This window comes from Anomaloglossus baeobatrachus, chromosome 3 (assembly GCF_048569485.1).
Source record: "Anomaloglossus baeobatrachus isolate aAnoBae1 chromosome 3, aAnoBae1.hap1, whole genome shotgun sequence".
NCBI classification, from domain to species: domain Eukaryota; kingdom Metazoa; phylum Chordata; class Amphibia; order Anura; family Aromobatidae; genus Anomaloglossus; species Anomaloglossus baeobatrachus.
Genome location: NC_134355.1, coordinates 93,366,072 through 93,392,535, shown reverse-complemented (window position 1 = coordinate 93,392,535; position 26,464 = coordinate 93,366,072). Strand labels below are relative to the sequence as shown.

The window sequence follows — 26,464 nt, the reverse complement described above, 5'->3', positions numbered from 1 at the left end:
TGTAATGTGTGTGTGTGTGTGTGAGGGTAATGGGGGTGCATTGTATTGTATGTGTGTGTGTGTGGGGGGGAGGGGTAATGGGGATGCATTGTAGTGTGTGTGTGTGTGTGTGTGTGTGTGTGTGTGTGTGGGGGGGGAGGGTAATGGGGGTGCATTGTATTATGTGTGTGTGGGGAGGGGCACAGAGTCATTAATCGAGGAAGATTTAGTGTGATATCAGTGATATTAGTCCTGGACCTGTCCGCACAGGTACAATCCCCTGTAGTGACTGCAGCGCTTGTAGAGTGATTAGGACACAGGTATGTGCGGAAAAATCCACAAATCAGGGAAGCAAAGAGCAGAAAATACATCAAGGTCTGCTACACACTGCAAAAATGTGTCACATAGTGCCATACAGTACTCGCATAATGCCATACAGTACTCACATAGTGCCATACAGTACTCTCATAATGCCATACAGTACTCACATAATGCCATACAGTACTCACATAATGCCATACAGTGTCACATAATGCCATATGGTGCTCACTTAGTGCCATACAGTACTCACATAATGCCATACAGTACTCATATATTGCCATACAGTGTCACATAATGCCATATAGTGCTCACGTAGCGCCATACAGTACTCACATAGTGCCATACAGTATCACATAATGCCATACAGTGCTCACATAATGCCATACAGTACTCACATAGTGCCATACAGTACTCACATAGTGCCATACAGTACTCACATGCCATACAGTACTCACAGTGCCATACTGTGTCACATAATGCCATACAGTGCTCACATAGTGCCATACAGTACTCACATAGTGCCATACAGTGTGACACAGTGATAGTGTCACATAGTGCCATACAGTGCTCACATAGTGCCATACAGTGCTCACATAGTGCCATACAGTGCTCACATAATGCCATACAGTACTCACATATACAAGTGCAGAAATATATTACACATTCACCACGCGAAAAGTGGGCCTGTGTACCCCCAAATGCCAGGGCTGGATTTTAGTCCCAGTCCGGCCCTGGTCATCCGTGTTAAAAACGGATATCACAAGTACCTGAAACACAGATGTCTGAAAGGGGCCTTAATTGGAGTGACTGTCCATGGAAGAGTTGCCAGTACCCAATGACAGCCTCAGAGTATATAGGAGTTTTGCAACCAAAAAGCATATGCAAATATATTAATCCTCACTGAATATTAAACTCTACTCAATAGGTGGAAATTTCCACTTCTTCTGCTAGAGAGATAAACCATGGCTGACTCCAAAATATGTAGTACCAACAAGCAAGTTGTTGTTTTTCTCTTTCACAAACAAATTCAATTTCCTTGAAAATGTATATGAATTGCTGCAGTTACTCAGACTACTGCCCCGATTCATTAAGACTGGAGTTTTGTCTGTGTTGCCGAAGCTCAGCCCACTTTTCACAAGGTTGGTAGAGATAGACAGGACTGGCATAAAGATATAAAAAATGGTCCAATTAAGAGTATCAAAATGGCTTTAAATACAATCAGATAAAAGAAGATCCACGGCTGACGCATTTCTGACAAAATATGATGCTAAGTCGTAGTATTGGGATGTTTTTCTCTTTTTACTCTTTCTTATCTAGTGCAAGCAGTTATTTATCAGAATTGTGGTGAAAACGTCTTTATGGATTGGCCCTTATGTGTACACCATCTTCAATGTATCGGCAGAAAGAATAGATGATATTCCTTAATTTCCTTGAACTAAAACTTGCAATTTGCTTACAGTAGGCAGAAGTACAGTTATACAGCTGGGTTACTTTTACTATATAAACAATTTTATGTGGTAAAGCTCGTGTAGCTAAGACTTTTTTTACATACTGCACATGATAACATAAACCATGCACTTACTGTGGCTGGAACCCCGTCCAACTGACGTGCACCATGATTAGACACCAGGATGCCACTTACGCCACACTTCACAGCTTCTATTGCGTCCTCCGCTTAAAATAAAAATACAATCAATGCAGTTACATGTAAAGCCATAGATGTCCATCAAATAATAATCTCCTGTGCTTAACCCCTTCATCCTCGACCCTGTTTTCATTCTCCTGACCAGGACAATATTTTTCAATTCTGACCAGTGTAATTTTATGCGGTAATAACTTTGGAGCGCTTCAATGGATCCAAGTGACTCTAAAGGTGGCTTTACACGCTACGAGATCGCTAAAACGATCTCGTTGGGGTCACGGAATTTGTGATGCACATGCGGCCGCTTTAGCGATGTCGTGTGTGACACCTATGAGTGATTTTGAATCGTTGCAAAATGTTCAAAATCGCTCATCGGTGACATGCCCCCCTCTTCCCAATTATCGTTGCTGCTGCAGTAACGATGTTGTTTGTCATTCCTGCGGCAGCACACATTGCTATGTGTGACGCCGCTGTAACGACAAACCTCTCCTTACCTGCGTCCACCGGAAAAGGAGGAAGGAAGGAGTTGGGCAGCATGTTCCGGCCGCTCATCTCCTCCCCTCCTTTTCTATTGGGCGGCGGATCAGTGACGCTGCTGTGACGTCGCTGTGATGCTGAACAAACCGCCCCCTCAGAAATTAGGCGGTTCGCCGGTCACAGCGACGTCACAGAGCAGGTATGTGTGTGTGACGCTGCCGTAGCGATAATGTTCGCTACGGCAGCGATCACCACATATCGTCCGTATGATGGGGGTGGGTGCTATCATCGGCTAGCGATGTCGCAGCGTGTAAAGCCCGCTTAAGGCCCCCTTCACACGTCAGTGAAAAACATACACATTTTTCACTGATGTGATAAAGGTGTGAATGTCCCTCCATGTGCTGTGATTTTGGCACACGGGTGATCTCCGTGTGCTATCTGTGATAATACAACCCCTGGTAAAAATTACGGAATCACCTGGCTCTGAGGATGTTCATTCAGTTGTTTATTTTTGTTAAGAAAAAGCAGATCACAAACATGGCACCAAAATAAAGTCATTTCAAATGTCAACATTCTGGCTTTAAGAAACCCTAAAAAAAATCATGAAAACTTAATGTACTAGCCAGTAACGGTTACTTTTCAAGACCAAACAGGGAGAAAAGTTATGGAATCACTCAATTATGAGGAAAAAAATATGGAATCACCCTGTAAATTTTCATTCCCAAAATTAACAGATGCATCAAATAAGATTTGCTTGTTAGTCTACATCTAAAAAGGAGTGATCACACCTTGGAAAGCTGTTGCACCAAATGGACTGACATGAATCATGGCTCCAACACAAGAAATGTCAATTGAAACAAAGGAGAATATTATCAAACTCTTAAAAGAGGGTAAATCATCACACAATGTTGCAAAATATGTTGATTGTTCACAGTCAGCTGTGTCTCAAATCTGGACCAAATACAAGCAACATGGGAAGGTTGCTAAAGGCAATGCATACATACTGGTAGACAAAGGAAGACATCAAAGCGTCAACACAGGAAACTTAAAGCAATATGTTTCCAAAACAGGAAATGCACAACAAAACAAATTAGGAACAAATGAGAGGAAACTGGAGTCAATATCTATGACTGAACTGTAAGAAACCGCCTAAAGGAAATGGGATTTATATACAGAAAGGCTAAACAATAAAGAGATGACTGCCTGAAGAGAACATGTAAGTTTCCACAGTCATTGATGATATTGGGCTGCATGTCAGGTAAACAAACAGGGGAGATGGCTGTCATTACATATTCAATAAATGCCCAAGTTTACATTAAAATTTTGGACACTTTTCTTATCCCATCAATTGAAAGGATGTTTAGGGATGATAAAATCATTTATCAAGATGATAATGCATCCTGCCATAGGGCAAAAAGAGTGAAAACATTCCTTGTAAGAAGACACATAAGGTTAATGACATGGCCTGCAAATAGTCCAAATCTCAATCCAATTGAAAATCTTTGGTGGAAGTTGAAGAAAATGGTCCATGACAAGGCTCCAACCAGCAAAGCTGATCTGGCAACAGCAATCAGAGAAAGTTGGAGCCTGATTGATGAAGAGTACTGTTAGTCACTCATTAAGGCCATGCCTCAGAGAATGCAAGCTGTTATAAAAGCCAGAAGTGGTGCAACAAAATACTAGTGATGTATTGGAGTGTTCTTTTGTTTGTTTATTTTTCATGATTCCATAATTTTTTCCTCATAATTGAGTGATTCCATAATTTCCCCCCCATTTAGTCTTAAAAAGTAATCGTTACTGGCTAGCACATTATGTTTCCAGGGGTTTTTTTTAGTGTTTCTTAAAGCCAGAAAGTTAACATTTGAAATTACTTTAGTTTTGTGCCATGTCTGTGATCTGCTTTTTTTAAACAAAAGTAAACAACTGAATGAACATCCTCAGAACCAGGTGATTCCATAATTTTTGCCATGGGTTGTACACGGTGATGAGGCACTTATACTCACCTGTCCACACTAGAGTTGAGCGATGTTCGAGGTTCGAGGTTCGCCAATTTCATGTTCGAGTGATTTTGGGCGTTGCTCAAGATCGATCTCGAGCTTTTTGCTAAAAGCTCGACAGTTCGAGTATGGTTCGATCACCATAAACGTGGCTTTTCACAGTAAGGCTATGTGCACATGTTGCTATCTGCATGCGTCCTGCGTCCCCAGCACAATCCCTCTCTCTTTCCTACTCACCGATCACAGGCGCCTCGCTCCACGTCTGTCACAAATCTGTGGTGTCTTTTCCTCTTTAGAAAATGGCTGCCGCTTCATTAGTCAATTAGTTATTCCGTGCTTTCCCTGCCCACCAGCGCCCATGATTGGTTGCAGTCAGACACGTCCCCAAGCTGAGTGACAGGTGTCTCACTGCAACCAATCACAGTCGCTGGCGGGCGGGTCTATATCGTGTAGTAAAATAAATAAATAAATAAATTTAAAAAAAATGCGATTCCCCCCATATTTGATACCAGCCTGGATAAAGCCGCATGGCTGGAGGCTGGTATTGTCAGGATGGGGAGCTCCACGGTATGGGGAGCCCTCCATCCTAACAATATCACCCAGCAGCCGGCCCGGAACTGCCGCATCCATTAGATGCGACAGTCTCGGGGCTCCACTCAGCTCATCCCGAATTTCCCTGGTGCGGTGGCAATCGGGGTAATAATGAGTTTCTTCAAGCCAGGCGTCTCCCCAAGATACCGTCCATAATTAAACTGAAAGTGAAAGTAAATAAACACACACAGCGAAAAATCCTTTATTTGAAATAAAAGACAAAAAAACACCCTGTTTCACTCCTTGATTAATCCCCAAATACCCCTCCAGATCCGACGTAATCCACACGACACTGTCAGCTCTGCTCCCTGAAGATGTAGCAGCAACGAAGAACACCATCGCGCTGTATCAGCTCCACGTAGCAATGTGCCTATCTTTATCATTAGAGGCAGTAGCTAAGTGGATAGAGCGCTCGCCTCAGAAGCATTAGGGTGAGTTCTAATCCCGTTCCCGGTAAAAAATTACATTTTTTTTTAATTTTAAATTATAATTATTAGATATTTATAATTATAATTTAATTGAATTATGCACTGAGGGGGAGGAGCCGGACATCAGCTGTGAGCCGCGGGACACACCTCTAAAATCGAAGCAGTTCACAGAATGAGGCTGCATTGCTCTCTTCTCTCTCTTCTCTTTCTTCTCTCTCCTCTCTCTTCTCTCTCTCTCTCTCGCTCCATCCCTCTCTCTCTCCTCTCTCTCCTCTCTCAATTTTTCTGTTTTTTTCTCAGTCTCTCTTTTTCCCTCTCTCTCTTTCTTTCTCTCTCTCTCTCCTGTTTTCTCTCTCTCTTCTCTCTCTTCTCTCTTCTCTCTCTCTTCTCTCTCCTCTCTCTTCTCTTTCTCTCTTTTCTCTCTCTTTTTTCTCTCTCTTCTCTCTCTCTCTCAGACCTGGCGATGATCAGCTGATGCGGTCACCTGACGGAATCTGCTGACACTATAAGTAGAGCAGTGAGGCCAGCTTTTTACCGCCCGGCCGGCTAAACTATCAGATGATGCTGTCGGACAGGAGTCTGATTGTATAAAAGACGTTTACACAATCAGCTGCTTTGCCATGTGATTCAGACCCTTGAACCTGACACATCATCTGATCTCTTTGCCTTTCAGCAAACCGATCAGATGATATTGGATCCGGATTGGACGGCGCGGGACCCTTGACCGAGGATTACTGCGGAGGGGGGTTCTTTATTTCAATAAAGATGGAGTCACTAATTGTGTTGTTTTATTTATAAAAAAAAATTTCTGTGTGTTGTGTTTTTTTTTTTATCTGTACTAGAAATTCATGGTGGCCATGTCTAATATTGGCATGACACCATGAATTTCGGGTTTAGGGCCAGTTGATAATATACAGCTAGCCCTAACCCCATTATTACCCAGCGAGCCACCCATCACCAGGGCAGCTGGAAGAGTTGGATACAGCGCCAGAAGATGGCGCTTCTATGAAAACGCCATTTTCTGGGGTGGCTGCGGACTGCATTTCGCAGCAGAGGTGCCCAGAAAGCTTGAGCACACTGAGCTACGGATTCCAATCCCCAGCTGACTTGTTGTACCTGGCTGGACACAAAAATTGGGCAAAGCCCATGTCGTTTTTTTTTTATTATTTCATGAAATTCATGAAATAATTAAAAAAAGGGCTTCCCTATATTTTTGGATCCCAGCCGGGTACAAATAGGCAGCTGGGGGTTGGGGGCAGCCTGTAGGTGCCTGCTGTACGTGGCTAGCAGATAAAAACATGGCGAAGCGCACATGATTTTTTTGGGGGGCAAAAAACTCCTGCATACAGTCCTGGATGGAGTATGCAGAGCCTTGTAGTTCTGCAGCTGCTGTCTGTCTGTATGGAGGAGAGCAGACAGCAGCTGCAGAATGACAAGGCTCAGCATGCTCCATTCACTAGTGTATGCAGGAGAGCAGACAGCAGCTGCAGAACTACAAGAACTAATTTTAAGAAACAATGTGCGGCCCACCAAGTTTTGATACCCAACCATGATAAAGCCAAAAGCTGGGGGTCAGTATTCTTAGGCTGGGGTGGCTCATGTTTATTGCCCCCTCCAGCAAAAAAAATAAAGCCTGCAGCGGAGCAGAATTGTCTCATCCATTAGATGTGACAACTCTGGCACTTTACCCAGTTCATCTGATTGCCATGGTGAGGTGGCAATTGGGGTAATAAGGTGTTAATGATAGCTCCCAGCTGCCACTAAGCTCTAGATTTGTAATGGGAGGCATCTATGAGACCCCCCTATTGCTAATCTATCAGTGAAAAGAAATAAACACAAACACCGAAAAAAATCCTTTTTTGAAATATAATATAAAAAAACACCCTTTTTCATCCATTTATTAGCCCCAAACATCCAGTTCTGACATAATCCACACGAGGTCCCATGAAGATTCTGGCTCTGCTACATACTGAAGTCACAGTGTGCAAGCACAGAACATGTCCGCATGCTGTGAGCTTCAGGTCATAGGTCACAGGTCCCATGGTACCACACCTGTGACTGCAGGTAAACTAACCTCAGGTGTCCTCGTTAAACTAAAGTAAACAGGTGAGGTTACTTAGTTCACAGACCTGCATCTCCTGGCAGACAACCACATTTTATTTTGCCAAAAGATGCAGATTTGGTGCTGAAATTTGTACACCATAGTCCTCCACGCAATCTGCACCTCCTGGCAAAAAATTGCATCAAAACTGCATCATAAGGCATGCGATTTTGATGCGATTTTTTGCCAGGAGATGCAGATTTGGTGCAGGAATTGGGTGTTTAAATGTCAGCACCAAATCTGCACTTCTTAGCAAAAGAATGCACAAAATCAGTTTTGAAGCTGTTTCGGTGCGGTTTTCTGCCAGGAGATGTAAATTTAGTGCTGAAATTTGGTGATTACACCACTATAGACATGCACACAGCGACTGTGATTCCAAGCAGTCAGATACTCTGTCACATAGGGTTGGGATGCGGTTCGACTGCAACCAATCAGAGACCCCGAGACTGGGGAAGCAGTGCATATGCATGAGGGATAATGAGTGGCCCTGGAAATAGTGTTACAGCCGCGCAGAGATTGGTTAGTATAATGTGCCTGTTCCAATCCCTCTAGCCCTTTCTACCACCATTTTAAAGACCATGATTCAGGTCCCCATAGACTTATATGGGGATCGGCGTCCAGGCAGAGATCTGGGATTAATTCCGGGCCTGGACATGCAGAATGAACACTGATGACATCCATGTGCTGGTTGCAATCATGTATTAGTAATTTGTATCCATATTGCACGTAAAAAACACACTTGTGTCCATTTTGTTATTTGTATAGAGATATGGTCCACAAATAATCACAGACATGGGAACAACATCATAAACTATAATGATTATGTGGTCTGTCTGTGAAAAATACAGATAGAAAACGTACCAGGAAAATTGTGACATGATGTAACATTAATTAATCAGATGCATAAATATTTAAGTCTACAAACAATACAGTGACATAAAACTATCTAATGTCTTGATTAATCAGTTTAAGCATTCATTAAAATTTCTCTTACAATCAATTTTTCACATTTTTTTTTCTTACTTTTTTGTTTGAATACAACTATTAGATTCTTACTAATGTTTTACTTTAGCATGTTCAGACAAGTCAGTGGAAGATATCAGTATTTGGGTAGACCTTCAACTAGAGATGCACACCCCTCTAAGAATTTGCGTCCCATTACAGCCAGCATGCTGAGGAGGGCCTTTCCATCAAATACTTAATTAACCTCTTGACATAAGGAATTGTAGGAAGTGTGTTGATTTGCCTCACATAAGTCAGTCATCAGAGATATCCAATATGGCCCCCGATAACATCAGCATCACCGCAGATCCGCCCGATGACATCACAAACTCGCCCATTAGCATCACTGCAGATCCACCCCGATGACATCATAGACCTCCCCACCAGCATCACCACAGATAATACCATTGGTTAACCCATGGACTATCCCACTGACCAATGTGCATACCAATACGCTGCCATTACCACTGCCACAGCTGTTCCAGCACCACATGGTGCTTTTGAGCAGGCGTTCTCTCCTCTCCCCTTTTGCCTCTGTGTATACTCACCACATCACCACCATCCTGATACCGCATACTGCTGAATGTGATGCCCTCCACTTACTCTCTACCCTGACGGCTGTCCTTGTGACCCTTATGCCCCTGCGTCTCTATTATACTACCAACTACCTTGAGAAAGGTCTGATAAACCGAAATGTTGGTTTGTTGCTTTGTGTTAGGATTCACATTTTGCAATTTTGTCGGTTGTAAATAAAAACACTTGCATCCAAATTCTCCTCTCCTTCCATATTGAGTGCTCGGGTTTCCCATTACTTGTGATTATTATATTACCCTGCAGCACCTATATCTGTAGCAGTTGCAGCCAGACTTTTTCTGTATTACAATGTGCATATCCCAGCATACTCCGCCCGTAACCTATAAACGAGGCCACATAACTAACAAATGCTCTCTTTCGGTGCCATTTTGCTCTGATCAAGAAGAGAGTTCACAACTGACCCTTTGTCCAGTGTAAATTCTTTTACGCATGCACTTGATCCACATCAATTAGGTCAGGCTGCAGGCAACTCTTCAACCCTGGTTAAGTGTTCACCCTAACATGGGCATGGTATTCTTTGTAGTGCTTCAGCACTTTTGGCTTTGCCACCTGACAGGTTGGTCATAGATCCCTATTGGTGCCATCCAATGGGGATCTATGACCAACCTAACACTTTCTGTTATGTTGTGAAAAGCCCTTGAGACCAAAATGTCTAAAGGGCTATTTATAACAGACCAGAAAGTGTCCACAGATTGGACCTCTGCTGAATTAATTTTTGATATTATAACACAGTGTTACTTTTTTTTTACAGACCTGTTAAGATCCCTTTAGCTATTATAGGCAGAGATGTTAATCCTTTAAGCCACGCGATGTCCTCCCACTTGATAGAAGCATCAATAGCTTGTGATACATACACCGCCAAACCACTGTTGTCTCCATAGCCTTGTTTTGATGAAAATGCCAAGTCTTCATTCTCAAAGTTTTTCATCCTTCAGATATCAGTTAAATTAGCAGAAACAAAAAACAGGTTACAAGTAAATTTAAGGGGAATATTAGTAGAAATGCTGATCATAGACATAAGATTGCAACTTTTCAATCTATAAATAACGGGAAACATTAGCACGTAACTGCCTATAGGTGTTGTGCTCAGAAAAAGTGGCCATGGTCGAATAACATAATGTTATCTTGGACACAAGACTATATGATTAGTGATGAGCGAATGTTAAATATTCGAGCTCAGATTATTAGTACCAAAGCCTAGTACTATTCTACTAGTATTCATAACGAAAAATAAACCTAATGTAGGTCAATTGAGAACTCAAGTATTTTTTATGAAGATTTGCATTAGGTTCGTTATTTGTTACGAATACTGGAATAGTATTAGGTATTTGGTACGAATAAACTCAAATAATATTCGCTCATCACTATTTATGATCCAGTAGGATTTTCTTGCATTAAATGACACTTTATTATTCTAAAGGGGACTTTACACACTGCGATATCGGTACCGATAACGCAAGCGAGCGTACCCGCCCCCGTCAGTTGTGCGATATGGGCAAATCGCTGCCCGTGGCGCACAACATCGCTAACACCCGTCACACGGACTTACCTGCCCTGCGACGTCGCTCTGGCCGGCGATCCTCCTTCTTCCTAAGGGGGCAGTTCGTGCGGCGTCACAGCGTCGTCACACGGCAGCCATCCAATAGCAGAGGAGGGGTGGAGATGAGCAGCCGGAACATGACGCCCACCTCCTTCCTTCCTCATTGCCGGTGGACGGAGGTAAGGAGATGTTCGTCGCTCCTGCGGTGTCACACATAGCGATGTGTGCTGCCGCAGGAACGACAAACAACATTGTACCTGCAGCAGCAATGATATTATGAAAAAGAGCGACGTGTCAACGAGCAACGATTTTTCACGTTTTTGTGCTTGTTGATCGTCGCTCCTTGGTGTCACATGCTGCAATGTTGGTAACGGCACCGGATGTGCGTCACTAACAACGTGATCCTGACGATATATCGTTACTGATGTCGCAGAGTGTAAAGCACCCTTAAGGGTATGTGCACATGTCTGTGTTCTATTCCGCAGCGTTTAAGTCACTGCATGTGTGTTTCAAAACGCAGCCAAAAAGCTGCATTTTGAATGCATTGTGAATGCAAAATTCTTGCAGAATTCATGCATTCTGGATGCTTGCTCTGCCATAGACAGAGCGGGAAAAGCATCCGGAAAGCACAAAAGAAGTGACATGTTGCTTTTTAGAACGCAGCATTTTGGCAAAAAAATTCAGCTTGCAAAACGCTGCGTTCTAAAACGCAACGTGCGGATGGAATTTGCACAATCTTCATAGATTGTGCTGAGGACGCAGGACGCATGCTTTTACGCTGCAGTGCAATACGCAGCGTAAAAGCATGCACAACGCAGACCTGCGCACACAGCCTAATTCTGACTTAGAAATACAGATACATGAATTCGACATTCCGACCAATGAGATCTTTTTAAGATTAACTGTGCAATGGGTAATTGGCGATCCGAATGGTATGCACATACCAACGGTGTGACATTTTAATCTACTTTAGCCGGCCTTCCTTTTGGACTAAGTGGGTTGTTTGGGACCACTAGTAATGTATTTCTTCACGTTGGCACTATAATATAATCTACATACCAGAATAGAATGCACAACAAAGAGACCTACGGCACACTTTCATTAAAGTATAGTGCCAACCACACTATGACATAAAGGTGTTGAACCCATGACCTACTCCAAAAGTATTGCAAACAGAAAAAGGATAATGGAGTTTTATAGGTGAAAACATTAAAATACAATTTTATTATAAATACACTTTAAAAATACATGATTATGTGCTGGTTTACATGACATGACATGATGATAAATACAAAAATAAATATACAATAAATAGTAAAAAGAAGCACGGTGGGTGGGCATGAAATAGTGACTGGAAATACAGTGTCTCCTGGCACAACCCAAATAACACAATCCCCAAACCTAGAAGCACAATGGCATTACACACTGAGAAAGAATTGGGAAACAGCAGGATTATTACCTAAGGTACCAGTACTCACAGCGTGCCGATGGAGGGAGAGCTCCGTGTGGAGGATGGTCCTCCACACGGAGCTCTCCCTGTATTTCCAGTCACTATCTCATGCCAACCCACTGGGCTTCTTTTTGCTATTTATTGTATAGTTATTCTTGTATTTATCATCATGTTGTGTCATGTAAACCAGCACATAATCATGTATTTTTAAAGTGTATTTATAATAAAATTGTATTTTAATGTTTTCACCTATAAAACTCCATTGTACTTTTTCTGTTCAGAATAGAAACAGTTAAGCTTATACCAATTGATTCAGTGAGTCCTTATGAAAATAAATTCAGAATAAATCAGAGTAACTGTAGTATGTTTGTGGCCCATAAAGAGGATTTACACCCAAGAAATCATAAAAATAGCAATACAATATTAATCTATTACACTGTCACTTGCTGAATGGAAGATTTTCCTTCCTCTTGAGCTTGGTTTTCTCCCCTATTTGATTAAACACAAAGAGCCTGATTCATCAAAGCTTTTATGCCAGAATATAAAAAACTTTGAAAAGTTGCAAAGTTTTGGCGCAATGTGAGGCTGCACTAAGATTTTGTGACTTTTGACATTTTCACACCATTTTCTCCCAACTCTGACAAAGTGGACAAAGCTGAGATAGAATGGAGCGAGGCAACCCCAGCTCATTAAATTCACGACAAGCAGCAGTGTTTGCTGACACAAATTTTGTTCCAATCTCCAACGGGAGTAATATTTGTAGCGATGCACACATGAATGTGCATGTTACTTTTCAGACACTCCTAATTCATTAAGAGGCATGAATCTTTTAATGAATCAAGAGTGGGTGAGTCCAAGAAGCTCCTTGATTAGTAGTGATGTGAAAACCATCGCTCTTGATGAACTAGGGTCAAAGTCTCTAGTGTGTCTAAACTGTCTTAAGGCTAAGCACACATTTGCAATATTTTTTTATATTTTGTTCATAAGCTTTTAAATAATTTTTGATGTAGTCATCATTAAACTTTTTCTTTGGTTTTGTTGCTGCGTAGTCTATCTAGTTCAGGGCTTTGCAAAAATATTACAAAATTTATTAAAGCTCCTACTCCTGACCGCTCTCTTTGCTCTCCCCCTTCCTCAACTTACAGGTGCACACCTATCAAAATGTCTATCCTCCTAATATATTGTAATCATCACATTATATAGCAGTGTATTTACAATGGCTCATTTTGCTCTTCTACCCAATTAATTTTCCTCTTTTCCATTAGGTCTTTGACATCACATGATTAAAACCTGGCTGGCTGAATCCTTCTAAGCTCTACATAGAAGCATGAAGTCTCTTTTCCCTATATGAGTCATGAGTCTATGCAAAAGTAAATGGCAGGAGGGTGGAGGAGAGCAGCTGTGTCATATGTTGAAGAGGGGGATTGCTCATGCAGGGAAAAGAGACTTCCTGTTTCTACAAAAAGCAGAGAAAAGAGAACAATTAACTGGGTGGAAAGGCAAAATGAGCAATTGAAGACTCACATTACTATACAATATGGTGACTACAATACATTGAGAGGATAAACACTTTCATGGTATTACTTCTTTAATGTTGGAGATAACAGTATTAGAGGTATGGAGGTTGTACATAGATCTCAAGAGTGGAGGAATGAAGCTGTAGAATAGGAAGAATGCATATGAAGAAGAAATAGGAGCAGGATAGAAGCTATGCAGATAAATGAGCCCGTGAAGGCTGCAGCACCCTGGATACATACAGAGATCACACCCAGCCTATACTACAAGGTGACATACGGTACTTCCATAAGAGAAAATCTCAACAATGGATATGGATGCATAATAAAGGCGACTGAAAATTCACAAGGGAGCAAAGTTTACAGACTAAAACACACTGCAACTTTGTTAAGAAAAGGTCACCCCTATCATGTTTAATTAGATTTTTTCCAAGTCAAAAGTATCCACAGCATTTAAGTGGAACCTGTAATCTAAACAAAAACATTATTTACTTATTATAGTGTTAATCTGCAGGTTCTAAAGCTGTTTGGCCACTGAAAGATCGGCTAGTGGGAGGAATATAAATGCTTTAAAGATCATTGAGGCAATCTTTTTTTCCACCTAAGAAAAAAACGGCATCCGGGCTCTGATTCATGCCGCCAGTAGTTTCGTCAGCTTGAATCAAGTGACGGGTTATCTTTAACTACTGCTTTAACTGAGGACTGAGCTAAAATTACACCCATAATCTATAACGCTCAGTTTACATATGAAGTAATTATCCATCCATTAGAATGGATCCAGCAGTAATCCACTGGCAAAAAAGTTGTGCAAGCACCACTTTTTCGTCCGTTTTGAAAAAAAAATATTTTTGTAGGATCCGTTTTTAACATGGGAGTCTATGGAAAATGGATTTATTAATGGATTTCTATTGATCTTGCAAGTGAAAGTCATCCAGTAATCGAAAACTGGATACTTTACAAATAAAACAAAAATGGATGGATAAATAACAATCAGTTAATGGATCTGTTTTCAATAGGCTCTAATGTTAAAAAAAAATGGATACTGCAAAAATCAATTTTTCCAAAATGGTCAAAAAAGTTGTGTGTGAACAATTATTTTGCCAATGGATCCGTTCTAAGAATTACTGAACATATGACCTTAGCCTGAAAGGTATGGAGCTACTTTTGGAGGAAAACTGACTTTTTTTTCTAACCTTGTACATGCAGTAATAGTAAAATGGAATATTACCTGAGATGAGGAGGTAGTTGGAACTTATTCCGCACATCATCAAGCCTTCTTCCCAGATAAGGAGTGTCCACAGTTAGAAAGATCGCTTTATATCCATGTTGTTCAGCTCTTTGTACCAGTGACTTTGTTAGGTTGCGATCTTTGTAGATGTACAGTTGCATCCAGCGTAGACAGTCCGGTGCAGCTTCAGCAACCTCTTCAATGGAAGAGGTGGCCCAAGAGCTCAACATCATTCCTGTTCCAGCTGACCTGCAAGCTATAATATAAAATTCTGTATACCATGGACATATGAGCAACATATGAGTGCAAACCCTAAAAACTCTTAATATGTCTCAACTTTGGAAAAAAAATTATCAATTTTGGTGCATATTAAAGCATCTACATTTAGAACTATATACTATGTGCCCTCTTCATGAAGACCATCATTGTAGTTTTCGTTGTTGGTCATAATGTGGGGCTGGGGTTGGGGCTGGAGTCAGACGTTCCTGATTCATGAATCAAGAGCATTGGAGAAATGGCGCGCACCTCCATGTGTGCCTCTCCAGTAATCTTACTCCAGTCTCTGCTGAAATAAGATAAAGTATGTGGCATCGTGAACACCGCTACACGGCATGATTTTGATGAGCCGCATTTGCCTCACTCCTGTCGTGCCCCAGCTCCACCCATGTTGCTCATTGTGTCAGAATGCCAAAAGTCACATCATTTTAGTACAGTTTCTAGTTGCACCAAAATTATACAACTTTTCAAAGCTTTTTATGACAGCCTACTGGCATAAAAACTTTGATGAACTGGAACCAAAGTGTCTAAGATACTGTTTGCAGCTCACTTAAGAAGATATGGCTTCACAGTAGGGTTTAGCAGGCAACGGAAGTATCATAAAATAAAATAACTCACCGAAGATCATCAAAATTGAAGTGCCGAAATGTCAAACAAGAGGAATTGTAAAGATTGACAAAAAAGTCTAAAGATGCATTAAATTTGTCATTAAAAATGGGCCCCTATTATACCTGGATAAATTGTAGGACTGTCCAGACTAACTATTATATAGAATTAGTAAATCTGCCCAATAAATCAGTAATGGTTACCAGCATCTTGGATACCAGAAATTATGTTCTGCAGTGCCAGTCTAAAGGCCCTGTCACACACACAGATAGATCTGTGGCAGATCTGTGGCAGATCTGTGCTTGCAGTGAAATTGTGGACAATCAGTGCCAGGTTTGTGGCTGTGTACAGATGGAGCAATATGTCCATGATTTCTCTGCAACCACAGATATTTCAAAGATTTATCTGTGTGTGTGACAGGACCTTTAGGCTATGTGTCCACGCTGTGGAAAATTCGTGGAATTTGATGCGATTTTTTTCGTGGAAATTCCGAGGATTTTTCAAAAATCCGCAGTACAGCGAGTCCCCAGCCCTTTCTATGGCATTTTGGAACTACTGTGCCCATGCTGCGTTTTTTTCCGCAGTGAAAATAATGCACAGTTCCCTGAGGAAAAATCTGCAGCATTTGAATTATTCCTGCAGATTTTTCCGCACGATCCCATACTTACCTGCCTTGATACAAGACACCGGAGTCACTTCCTCCAGTGCAGAGGAGTGCGGTGGAGCCAGGAGCAGGAAGCAGGAGGTGCGCGGGGCCTGCATGAGTTCCGGTCATATGACAGCCAGAGCTAGTTCAGGCCCGCCCACCTTCTCCTGCAATTTGCAGACAGGCACGGCCGGAAAGTGAAATGCTGCGTGATGGAGGTAAGTATGAACGCCCTGATCACTCCAGCACTTGTTCTGCATTGAGGATGTGTGTCGCCCTGGGCAAGCCAGGGGACACAGGTCACAACACCACCACACCCCACACTCCAGGTAGGCACATCTGCTAACCATAAATCCTTGTTGCCTTCCTCCAGGAGTCTGTTGATGCACACCAGGGGGTGGGCCAGGCGGTTGGCTCCGCCCACCAAGGAGCTCGCAGCTCTGGAGGCAGGAAGTGTCAGGCAGATTAGCCCAGGCAGGGCTTGAGTAAACATCGAGTTAGAGCCCAGGGAGGGCAAGTGTAAACACCTAAGTGAAAGTGAGGAGAGAAAGAAGTGGTAAAGGAGGAAAGCAAGTGAGGTGACAAGAAGGAAGGAGAGCCTGAAGGTCCAGCTTGGTGTAGGGCCAGAACAGCAAGGTCAGCGACGGCGGTGACTGTCCGGAGGGGAACCGTTTGGAAGTTCCTGGAAGGACCCCGTTGGCTGTGTGCCCGGTGGTCTGAAGCAGTGTTCCGAAAGACAGTCAGCACCAGGGCAGGGGCCTCTCGGACCCCGGCAAGGCTAGGAGTCGCCAAATTTGCCGAATCCGTCAGTGAAGGGGACGTAGATTCCCCCAACAACCAAGTCCCGATTGAAGGCAACAGTCCAACCTGTACAACAGAGGCACCGCCACCGCCAGGGCACCAGTCTCTGAGGGCCAGCGCCTGCGGGCAAAGTGTAGTGCTCCTCCGGCCCAGCTTGAAGCAGGGGAGCGGGTTACCGGTGGGGACCCATCGCAACCATCCGTACATACAGGTGCAAGGAAGAGGGACATCACCGTCACCTACCAGGAAAGCAAAGCAGCCGTCTGTGGGACCGTCCTACCAGCCGTTTGGTTTACCGTACAAACTGTGTCCAAGTCTCAGGCTGAGTGAGTACCATAGTGCCGCAAGGCACAGCGCTGCCCCCGCGTCCCTGCGCCCACCAGGCCCGGCACCTCACAAGCCATCACCGGGCCCTGGGATCACCAACCCCTACCCACGGAGGGGCAACACAACACCTGGCTGCTCCCCCATCACCATCCCCGGGATCCCCGCATTGAGCAGCGGTGGTGCTACACATCACCACAACCGTGGGTGGCGTCACGGACATTATCCCAACACCCCAAACAACCCCCTTTCACTCACGGGCGAGGAGTGCCGCTCGAGAAACCCCGGGATCCGGCCCACCGCTCGAGCCACCACTGAGCAGCTGCCGGACCCGAGCAGAAGGGGTGAGCGCGGTGTGCTGACAACCCTCCTCCCCGCCCGCGACAACTTGGCGTCACGAACAGGATCTTACCGCTCTGCCGTCTGGTAGAGGTGCGCCTTGTTACCGCCGGAGGTATCCGGCAGGAAAATTTCAGAAGCCGCCATCTTTGGCGCGAAAAGTTCCCGCTCGAGCGTCTTCTCGAGCAGTAGAGGCGCGAAGGCCAAAACCCCGCCCCGAGAGAGGAGGGGCCGGAAAGAGCTAAGGGGGACGGAAACAAGATGTCTGCGCCCGACGGAGCCGCTGGAGGAGCGGTGGTCGCAGCCGCAGCGGCACCCGCGGATGGGAATGGGCCTGCCCAGGTCCCGGCCGGACCGGCGGGAGGTGCCGCGGCCCCCGCGCTTGCTCAGGTCATGCCGTTTTCCTTGCCCTATGCGCCCGGAGCTGCCTGGCTACCGCAGTATGACGGGAAACCGGATGCCTTACAGGCCTTCCGGAAAAAGCTTAACCCATTGCTAGAGCTGTACCCCCTGACTGATAAGCAACGTGCAGCGATAGTGCTAGGCCAGTTAACCGGTGCGGCGGAGCAGGAAGCGGAGACCTGGGCCGAGGGGGACCGGCTCTCTGTAGCCACCATCTTCGAGAAGCTACAGACTGCCTTCGAGACCCGGACTGAAGCTGAGCTGAGGATGCAGTTTTACCAGTGCCGGCAACGAGCTGGGGATAGCATTCGGGACTATGCTCTACGTCTGCAGACCGCCCTCCGCACGCTGAAGCGGGTGAACTCTATTAATGAGGTGGATAGCAACAAGATGTTAGTGGAGCAATTTGCGCAGGGGATGAGGTCCCCTGAGGATCGTAAACAACTCCGGCTGTGGGCCCTGGAACACCCTGATGTGGACTTTGCTGTGTTAAAGGAGCGGGCTATCAAAGCACTACAGCCCCCAGCTGCTGAAGCTCTGGAACCCGTCCCGTGGCCCGTTGAGACAGCTCCCGTTGTGGCGGCCCCAGCCAAACCAACCTCCTTAATACCTGCAGCCTCGAGCAGCACCGTGGAAGAACTGGCAGCCCAGGTCCGTCGCCTGGACGGAGACCTTGCCAAGATCCTTGCTGCGCTACAACCTCTGACCAGATCCCAGCCTCCAGCACAGATACTGATGCAGAGAAAACCTCGCATCACCTCTTGTGGGTGCTCAGGAGAAAAATAAGTCAGACAATATGGGAACCCTGGCACACTCACAATCACCCTTTGAGACACAGAAAGTCAGAAAACATAAGGCTGATGTCAAAATCCTTTTCTTTTTATTTTGTAGTGAAAAAAGTGCCAAAAAGTGCTGTACAATAGTCCGCCAATCTCAACGTTTCGGCCAATATGGCCTTCTTCAGGTCGGACAGGCTTAAGGATGGAAGGACGAAAAAATGGGGATGAATATGTGCAGGACACTGTTGTTCAACCAATGCTGGGAAGTCGTATGAATCAAGGAATACAAGGTGGTCAGTTTCGGAATACACTATACGTGGAGAATAGCACTGTTATTGAAAAGTATCAATCCCAGACATTGTCTGGGATTGATACTTTTCAATAACAGTGCTATTCTCCACGTATAGTGTATTCCGAAACTGACCACCTTGTATTCCTTGATTCATACGACTTCCCAGCATTGGTTGAACAACAGTGTCCTGCACATATTCATCCCCATTTTTTCGTCCTTCCATCCTTAAGCCTGTCCGACCTGAAGAAGGCCATATTGGCCGAAACGTTGAGATTGGCGGACTATTGTACAGCACTTTTTGGCACTTTTTTCACTACAAAATAAAAAGAAAAGGATTTTGACATCAGCCTTATGTTTTCTGACTTTCTGTGTCTCAAAGGGTGATTGTGAGTGTGCCAGGGTTCCCATATTGTCCAGCACAGATACAGCTTGCTGACAGTCCCGAAGATGTTCCCTGGATGCAGCGGAGAAGCGCTAACAACCCGCGGAGCAGACCTCCAATCTGCTACAAGTGCCGTAAGCCGGGCCATTATTACCGACAGTGCCCGTTAAACGAGCAACCCCTGGGGCCCCGGGCCAATCCTCAGGAGTAGAACACCGTGGCCCCCCGGACTGGCGAGACCGATATGTCGGGGCCCGCCCCATCATCCCCGTGGCTGTGGACGGCATACCAGTGATGGCTCTCTTGGACACTGGATCACAGGTAACTACCATACCGTACACGTTGTATCAGCGATATTGGGCCACAGACGAGCTGGCGCCTCCAGACAATAGTATAAATTTGATTGCCGCTAATGGACTTCCATTGACCCAGGTGGGGTATAAACAGGTGGCTATGACAGTGGGGCAGGCTGAACTGCAACACCAGGGTATGATTGTGATCATGAATGAGCCTAGTGATCATAACCCGAAAATAGTGCTGGGAACCAATGTGATGGAACACTGCATGGCTGATGTGTTGAACCTATTGCAACAGCTAGCCGCCACGGCGGCGGGGAGCCGGCAGAGGGCTGTGCAGCGTGAGATCCGCGCCCTGATGTACCGCCAGCATGTAAGCTCAACCGGAGGGGAGATTGGTGGAGTGCGAGTGATGGATGTTGCTCCATTGACTGTGCCCCCTAGGAGTGAGATGATGATCTGGTGTAGGGCAGCAGTAGGGCCTCAGGGGCGTGACTATCCTGCGATGATGGAGCCCATGCCTTCCGAGCACTGGCCCACTGTAGTAGCCGCCCGAGGGGTGGTAGACGTGAAGAAAGGGAGAGTGCCCGTGAGAGTGTTGAACTGTGGGGAGGAAGAAGTCAGGCTCCCCCGGTATGCCACCATTGCCAAGCTGCTCACCCTGGACCCTCACACTATCCAGGAAGCCAGTCCATCCACACTCCCACCTACCACCAGCACTTCCCCACACCAGGGGGACACCAAGGAGTGGCACCAACAGCTACATGTGGGCACTGATGATACCCCTACACATCACAGGGCGGGGGTACACAGGGTGGTGCAGGAGTACGAACAGGTTTTCAGTAAGCACCCCCTAGACTTTGGGCAGATCAAGGGGGTCCAACACCACATTCCCACGGGTGAACATCCCCCTATCAAAGAGAGGTATAGACCTATTCCCCCTGCACATTACCAGTGTGCCAAAGATATGTTGAAGAATATGAAGGAGGCAGGGGTTATTCGGGACAGTTGTAGTCCCTGGGCCGCTCCGTTGGTACTGGTCAAGAAGAAGGATGGTACCATGCGGATGTGTGTGGACTACCGGAAGATCAACCAGATAACCCATAAAGATGCCTATCCATTGCCTCGTATTGAAGAATCTTTGGCTGCACTAAGAACTGCAAACTACTTCTCGACCCTTGACCTCACCAGCGGATACTGGCAAGTGGCCGTGGCCCCAGAGGACCGGGAGAAGACCGCCTTCACCACCCCGATGGGGCTCTGCGAATTCAATAGCATGCCGTTTGGGCTGTGCAATGCCCCCGGGACCTTCCAACGGCTGATGGAGTGCTGTCTGGGACATTTAAACTTCGAGACCGTCCTGCTGTATTTGGATGATGTGATTGTTTATTCCCAGACGTATGAAGCCCATCTGGAACACCTGGCCGAGGTGTTCGCGTCCCTTGCCAAGTACGGGATGAAGTTGAAGCCCTCAAAATGCCATCTGCTGAAACCCAGGGTGCAATATCTAGGGCACGTGGTGAGTGCGGATGGTGTCGCCCCCGACCCTGAGAAGATCACTGCCATCCAAAGCTGGCCGAGGCCCACTACAGTGAGAGAAGTAAGGCAGTTTCTGGGTCTGGTGGGGTACTATCGGCGCATTATAAAGGGGTACACGAAGATGGCCGCCCCCATGCAAGATCTCCTCGTGGGACAGACCAAAGGTGGTAAACCCGTCGGAGCCCCACTGTCGTGGGAGGACAAGCATGAGGAGTCCTTTTGCCAGTTGAAGGCGGCCCTGACCGGAGAAGAGGTCCTGGCGTACCCTGACTACGGGCGCCCATTCATCCTCCACACGGACGCCAGTAACGTGGGGCTAGGAGCGGTCCTCTCCCAGGTCCAGGATGGAAAGGAGAAGGTGATTGCCTACGCCAGCCGAAAACTCCGGCCGACCGAAAGGAACCCTGAGAACTATAGCTCTTTCAAGCTCGAGCTACTGGCGTTGGTGTGGGCTATCACGGAGCGGTTCCGGCACTATTTGGCGGCAGCAAAGTTCACCGCATTCACGGACAACAATCCGCTGACTCACCTGAACACGGCCAAGTTGGGCGCGCTGGAGCAGCGGTGGGTAGCCCGGTTAGCCAACTATGATTTCACCATAAAGTACCGAGCTGGTCGTGTCAACATCAATGCAGATGCACTCTCCCGGATGCCCCATTTGTCAGAAGAGGGGTGTGAGGATGACGACCTCGAGGAGATTGAGTTGCCTGCGTTTCACCAGCCGCCTGCTGAGAGGGTACAAGTGTGTCAGCAAAGGGTGGATCTGGACCCGCGGCCCAGTCAAGAGTGGCAGAACGCCCAGGACCAAGCGCCGGCTGTCCGCCTTGTCAAGACTCTGGTGGAACAGGGCGCCATGGGAATGGACCCTAGCGCTCCAGCCGAAGCTCAACGCTTGTGGAAAGAACGAAAACGGCTCTACCTACACCAAGGAAGGCTGTGCCGTGAGCTGATCAACCCAAAAACCCATGAGAAAATATGCCAGTTGATCGTCCCTCAAGCTGAGGTCGCTACTGTCCTGCGGGCATACCATGATGGTGCTGGCCACTTCGGGTGGAAAAAGCTGGAGATGCTGTTGAGGGAGCGGTTCTATTGGAGTGGGATGCGGGAATCGGTGGAAGCCTGGTGCCGAGAGTGCGGTCCTTGTACATTGAGGAGAAAGGACGAGACTAGCCAGAGGGCACCATTACATCCCATCGTTACCCATCAGCCGCTGGAGCTGGTCGCCCTGGACCATGTCAAGCTCACCCCTAGCCGAAGTGGATACACCTATGCATTGACCATGGTAGACCATTATTCAAGATTTATGGTGGTCGTCCCTGTTAAGGACCTAACTGGTCGAACCGCTGCTCGAGCGTTCCAGGCTTATTTCTGCCGACCCCACGGGTACCCCGAGAAGGTGCTGACAGACCAAGGCCCGGCTTTTGAAGCAGAAGTGTTTCACGAATTCTGCCAGTTTTACGGCTGCAAGAAGATTCGGACCACCCCGTACCACGCCCAAACCAACGGCATGTGCGAGAAAATGAACCACTTGGTCCTGGGACTCCTCAAGACGCTGCCGCTGGAAGAACGGAACATGTGGCCGGAAAAGTTGCCCGACTTGGTCGACATGTACAATAATATCCCGTCCAGCTCGACGAAGTGCACCCCGGCATATCTGATGAGGGCTCGGCCTGGCCGCCTGCCGGTGGATCTGGAGATGGGGTTGGAGGCCCCGGAAGCACTCCCTTCAACGGCAGAGTGGGAAAGTCGGAGGAGGGCACAGTACCGGCAAATCCAGGAGTATGTGGAGAAAAACCTCAGTCGAAGTCGAGAACAGCAAGAGCACCGGTTCAATCAGAAGGCGCCCGCAGGTCCTTTCCAGCCAGGAGATGTGGTACTGAAACGAAAGAGAAAAGCCCACAAGCTGGATGATCAGTGGGAGCAAGTCCCTTACGTCATACAACCCACAGAATGGGGAGATGGGAAGACCTACCAGATCAGTCGTGACCAAGGGAGCACCCTGGCCACAGTTTCCCGGGACCATCTAAAAAAATGCCCCCCAGCGTTGAAGGCAGAGGCTGAAGTACCGGTTCCTCCACCAGTGGAGAAGGCAGCAGAGGTAATCCACACTGTAATGGGTGACTTCCCAGCAAACTGGCCTACACAGAACGGCGCGGTGATCCTTCCAGTGATACTGTTCCCACAACCCGTGGATGAAGAAGTAGTGGAAGCGGTTAACCGTGAGCCAGAACCAATGCCAGTGCCCAGGGATGAACCTGCACCCAGCTCCCCTGCACCTCCGCCGGCTCCACATTATAGCAGGGAGGAGGAACCGATTGTTCCCTCTACCCCACTATCTAGCACCACTGACACCGGGCTCCGAAGGTCCACCCGTTCCAACCTAGGTAGACCCCCACTTAGGTACAGGGAGACCGTTCTATGAGTAAGAGGGGTCCGCAAATGTAAAAGAGTGTTGTGTGTCTGTTTGAAAAGTTTTTGAAAGTTCTGCAATGATAAGTGAAAATGATTACCGAGTGTTCACCTGATTTTGTGTGATTTGCAACCGGCTGGAGCCGGCACCGTTGTCCCCGTGGGGACCGTTTAAAGTTTAAAAATGCATGGGAATTAGCCATGGACAAGCCCGTGAACTCTGCAGGGCAACCACAAACGTTAGTGGCTTGTAAATATGTTGGGTACCGTTACCGTTTCCGCAGGCCGCCTCCGGAGAGGCAGGTTTGAGGGAGGGCCCTGAGCAGAGCAGGCCAGGGCCCAGCCACCAAAGGAACCGGTGGCTACCCTCTGGAGGGAAGGACAGATCCCGCTCGGGTACCGTGTGCTGGACTGTGGGTCAACGGGTGCTGCCTGGGTTTTAGGGGCAGCATCAGGGCCAGGTTACTTGGGTGGGAGAGAGCGGAAACCGTAACCGTATACCGTTGAAACGTTAAAAGTAAATGTGCCTCCCGTCTTGGGAAGAGTTTATTAAAAATGTTATGCATGTTATGTTTAACCCTGTTATCCCTTTTACAGAAAAATAAAACCGGTGTAGGACGGCAGCCCGCGGACGGTCTGCATTTTGCTAAGGGGGAATGTGTCGCCCTGGGCAAGCCAGGGGACACAGGTCACAACACCACCACACCCCACACTCCAGGTAGGCACATCTGCTAACCAGAAATCCTTGTTGCCTTCCTCCAGGAGTCTGTTGATGCACACCAGGGGGTGGGCCAGGCGGTTGGCTCCGCCCACCAAGGAGCTCGCAGCTCTGGAGGCAGGAAGTGTCAGGCAGATTAGCCCAGGCAGGGCTTGAGTAAACATCGAGTTAGAGCCCAGGGAGGGCAAGTGTAAACACCTAAGTGAAAGTGAGGAGAGAAAGAAGTGGTAAAGGAGGAAATCAAGTGAGGTGACAAGAAGGAAGGAGAGCCTGAAGGTCCAGCTTGGTGTAGGGCCAGAACAGCAAGGTCAGCGACGGCGGTGACTGTCCGGAGGGGGACCGTTTGGAAGTTCCTGGAAGGACCCTGTTGGCTGTGTGCCCGGTGGTCTGGAGCAGTGTTCCGAAAGACAGTCAGCACCAGGGCAGGGGCCTCTCGGACCCCGGCAAGGCTAGGAGTCGCCAAATTTGCCGAATCCGTCAGTGAAAGGGACGTAGATTCCCCCAACAACCAAGTCCCGATTGAAGGCAACAGTCCAACCTGTACAACAGAGGCACCGCCACCGCCAGGGCACCAGTCTCTGAGGGCCAGCGCCTGCGGGCAAAGTGTAGTGCTCCTCCGGCCCAGCTTGAAGCCGGGGAGCGGGTTACCGGTGGGGACCCATCGCAACCATCCGTACATACAGGTGCAAGGAAGAGGGACATCACCGTCACCTACCGGGAAAGCAAAGCAGCCGTCTGTGGGACCGTCCTACCAGCCGTTTGGTTTACCGTACAAACTGTGTCCAAGTCTCAGTGAGTACCATAGTGCCGCAAGGCACAGCGCTGCCCCCGCGTCCCTGCGCCCACCAGGCCCGGCACCTCACAAGCCATCACCGGGCCCCGGGATCACCAACCCCTACCCACGGAGGGGCAACACAACACCTGGCTGCTCCCCCATCACCATCCCCGGGATCCCCGCATTGAGCAGCGGTGGTGCTACACATCACCACAACCGTGGGTGGCGTCACGGACATTATCCCAACACCCCAAACAACCCCCTTTCACTCACGGGCGAGGAGTGCCGCTCGAGAAACCCCGGGATCCGGCCCACCGCTCGAGCCACCACTGAGCAGCTGCCGGACCCGAGCAGAAGGGGTGAGCGCGGTGTGCTGACACCCTCCTCCCCGCCCGCGACAGATGCAGTGCTGAAGCCATGGTACTGTATCCTCAATGCAGAATACCCGCAGCATATCCACAGGACATTCCACAATACAACCGCAGCATTAAAACAGACAAAGTTGTGCTGCGGTTTTCTGGGAGCTCCTGCGGATATATCCGCATGACACTTTCCCCGTGGGCACATAGCCTAAAGGCCCCGTCACACGCGACAATATATTGGGCGATCGCACCCGCCCTCGTCGTTTGTGCGTCATGGGCAATTAGTTGCCCGTGGCACACAATGTCGGTAACCCCCATCACACATACTTACCTCCCGAACAACGTCGCTGTGGGCGGCGAACATCCTCTTCCTGAAGGGGGAGGAACGTTTGGAGTCACAGCGACGTCACACAGCGGCCGTCCAATAGAAGCGGAGTGGCGGAGATGAGCGGGATGTTACGCACTTCTTTCTGCATTGCCGGCAGCCGCAGGTAAGCTGTGTTCATCGTTCCCGGGGTGTCACACGTAGCGATGTGTGCTGCCTCGGGAACGATGAACAACCGGCGCGCAGAAGGAGGGACGATATTATGAAAATGAACGACGTGTCAACGAGCAACGATAAGCTGAGTAATTTTGCTCGTTAACAGTCGTTCG

General features: G+C 47.2%; 1 protein-coding gene across 3 annotated transcripts in view; it reads right to left on the bottom strand.

Moving 5' to 3' along the window:
• HAO1 (hydroxyacid oxidase 1) overlaps positions 1-26,464 on the bottom strand; it is an 85,892-nt gene that overhangs the window by 43,379 nt on the left and 16,049 nt on the right. For all 3 annotated transcript variants that reach the window (XM_075338077.1, XM_075338080.1, XM_075338079.1), the window contains exons 3-5: positions 14,865-15,120; positions 9,886-10,061; positions 1,883-1,974 (exon numbers count right to left, since the gene is read on the bottom strand). In XM_075338077.1, the coding sequence (XP_075194192.1) occupies positions 1,883-1,974; positions 9,886-10,061; positions 14,865-15,120 (524 nt within the window). The remainder of the gene's footprint in view (positions 1-1,882; positions 1,975-9,885; positions 10,062-14,864; positions 15,121-26,464) is intronic.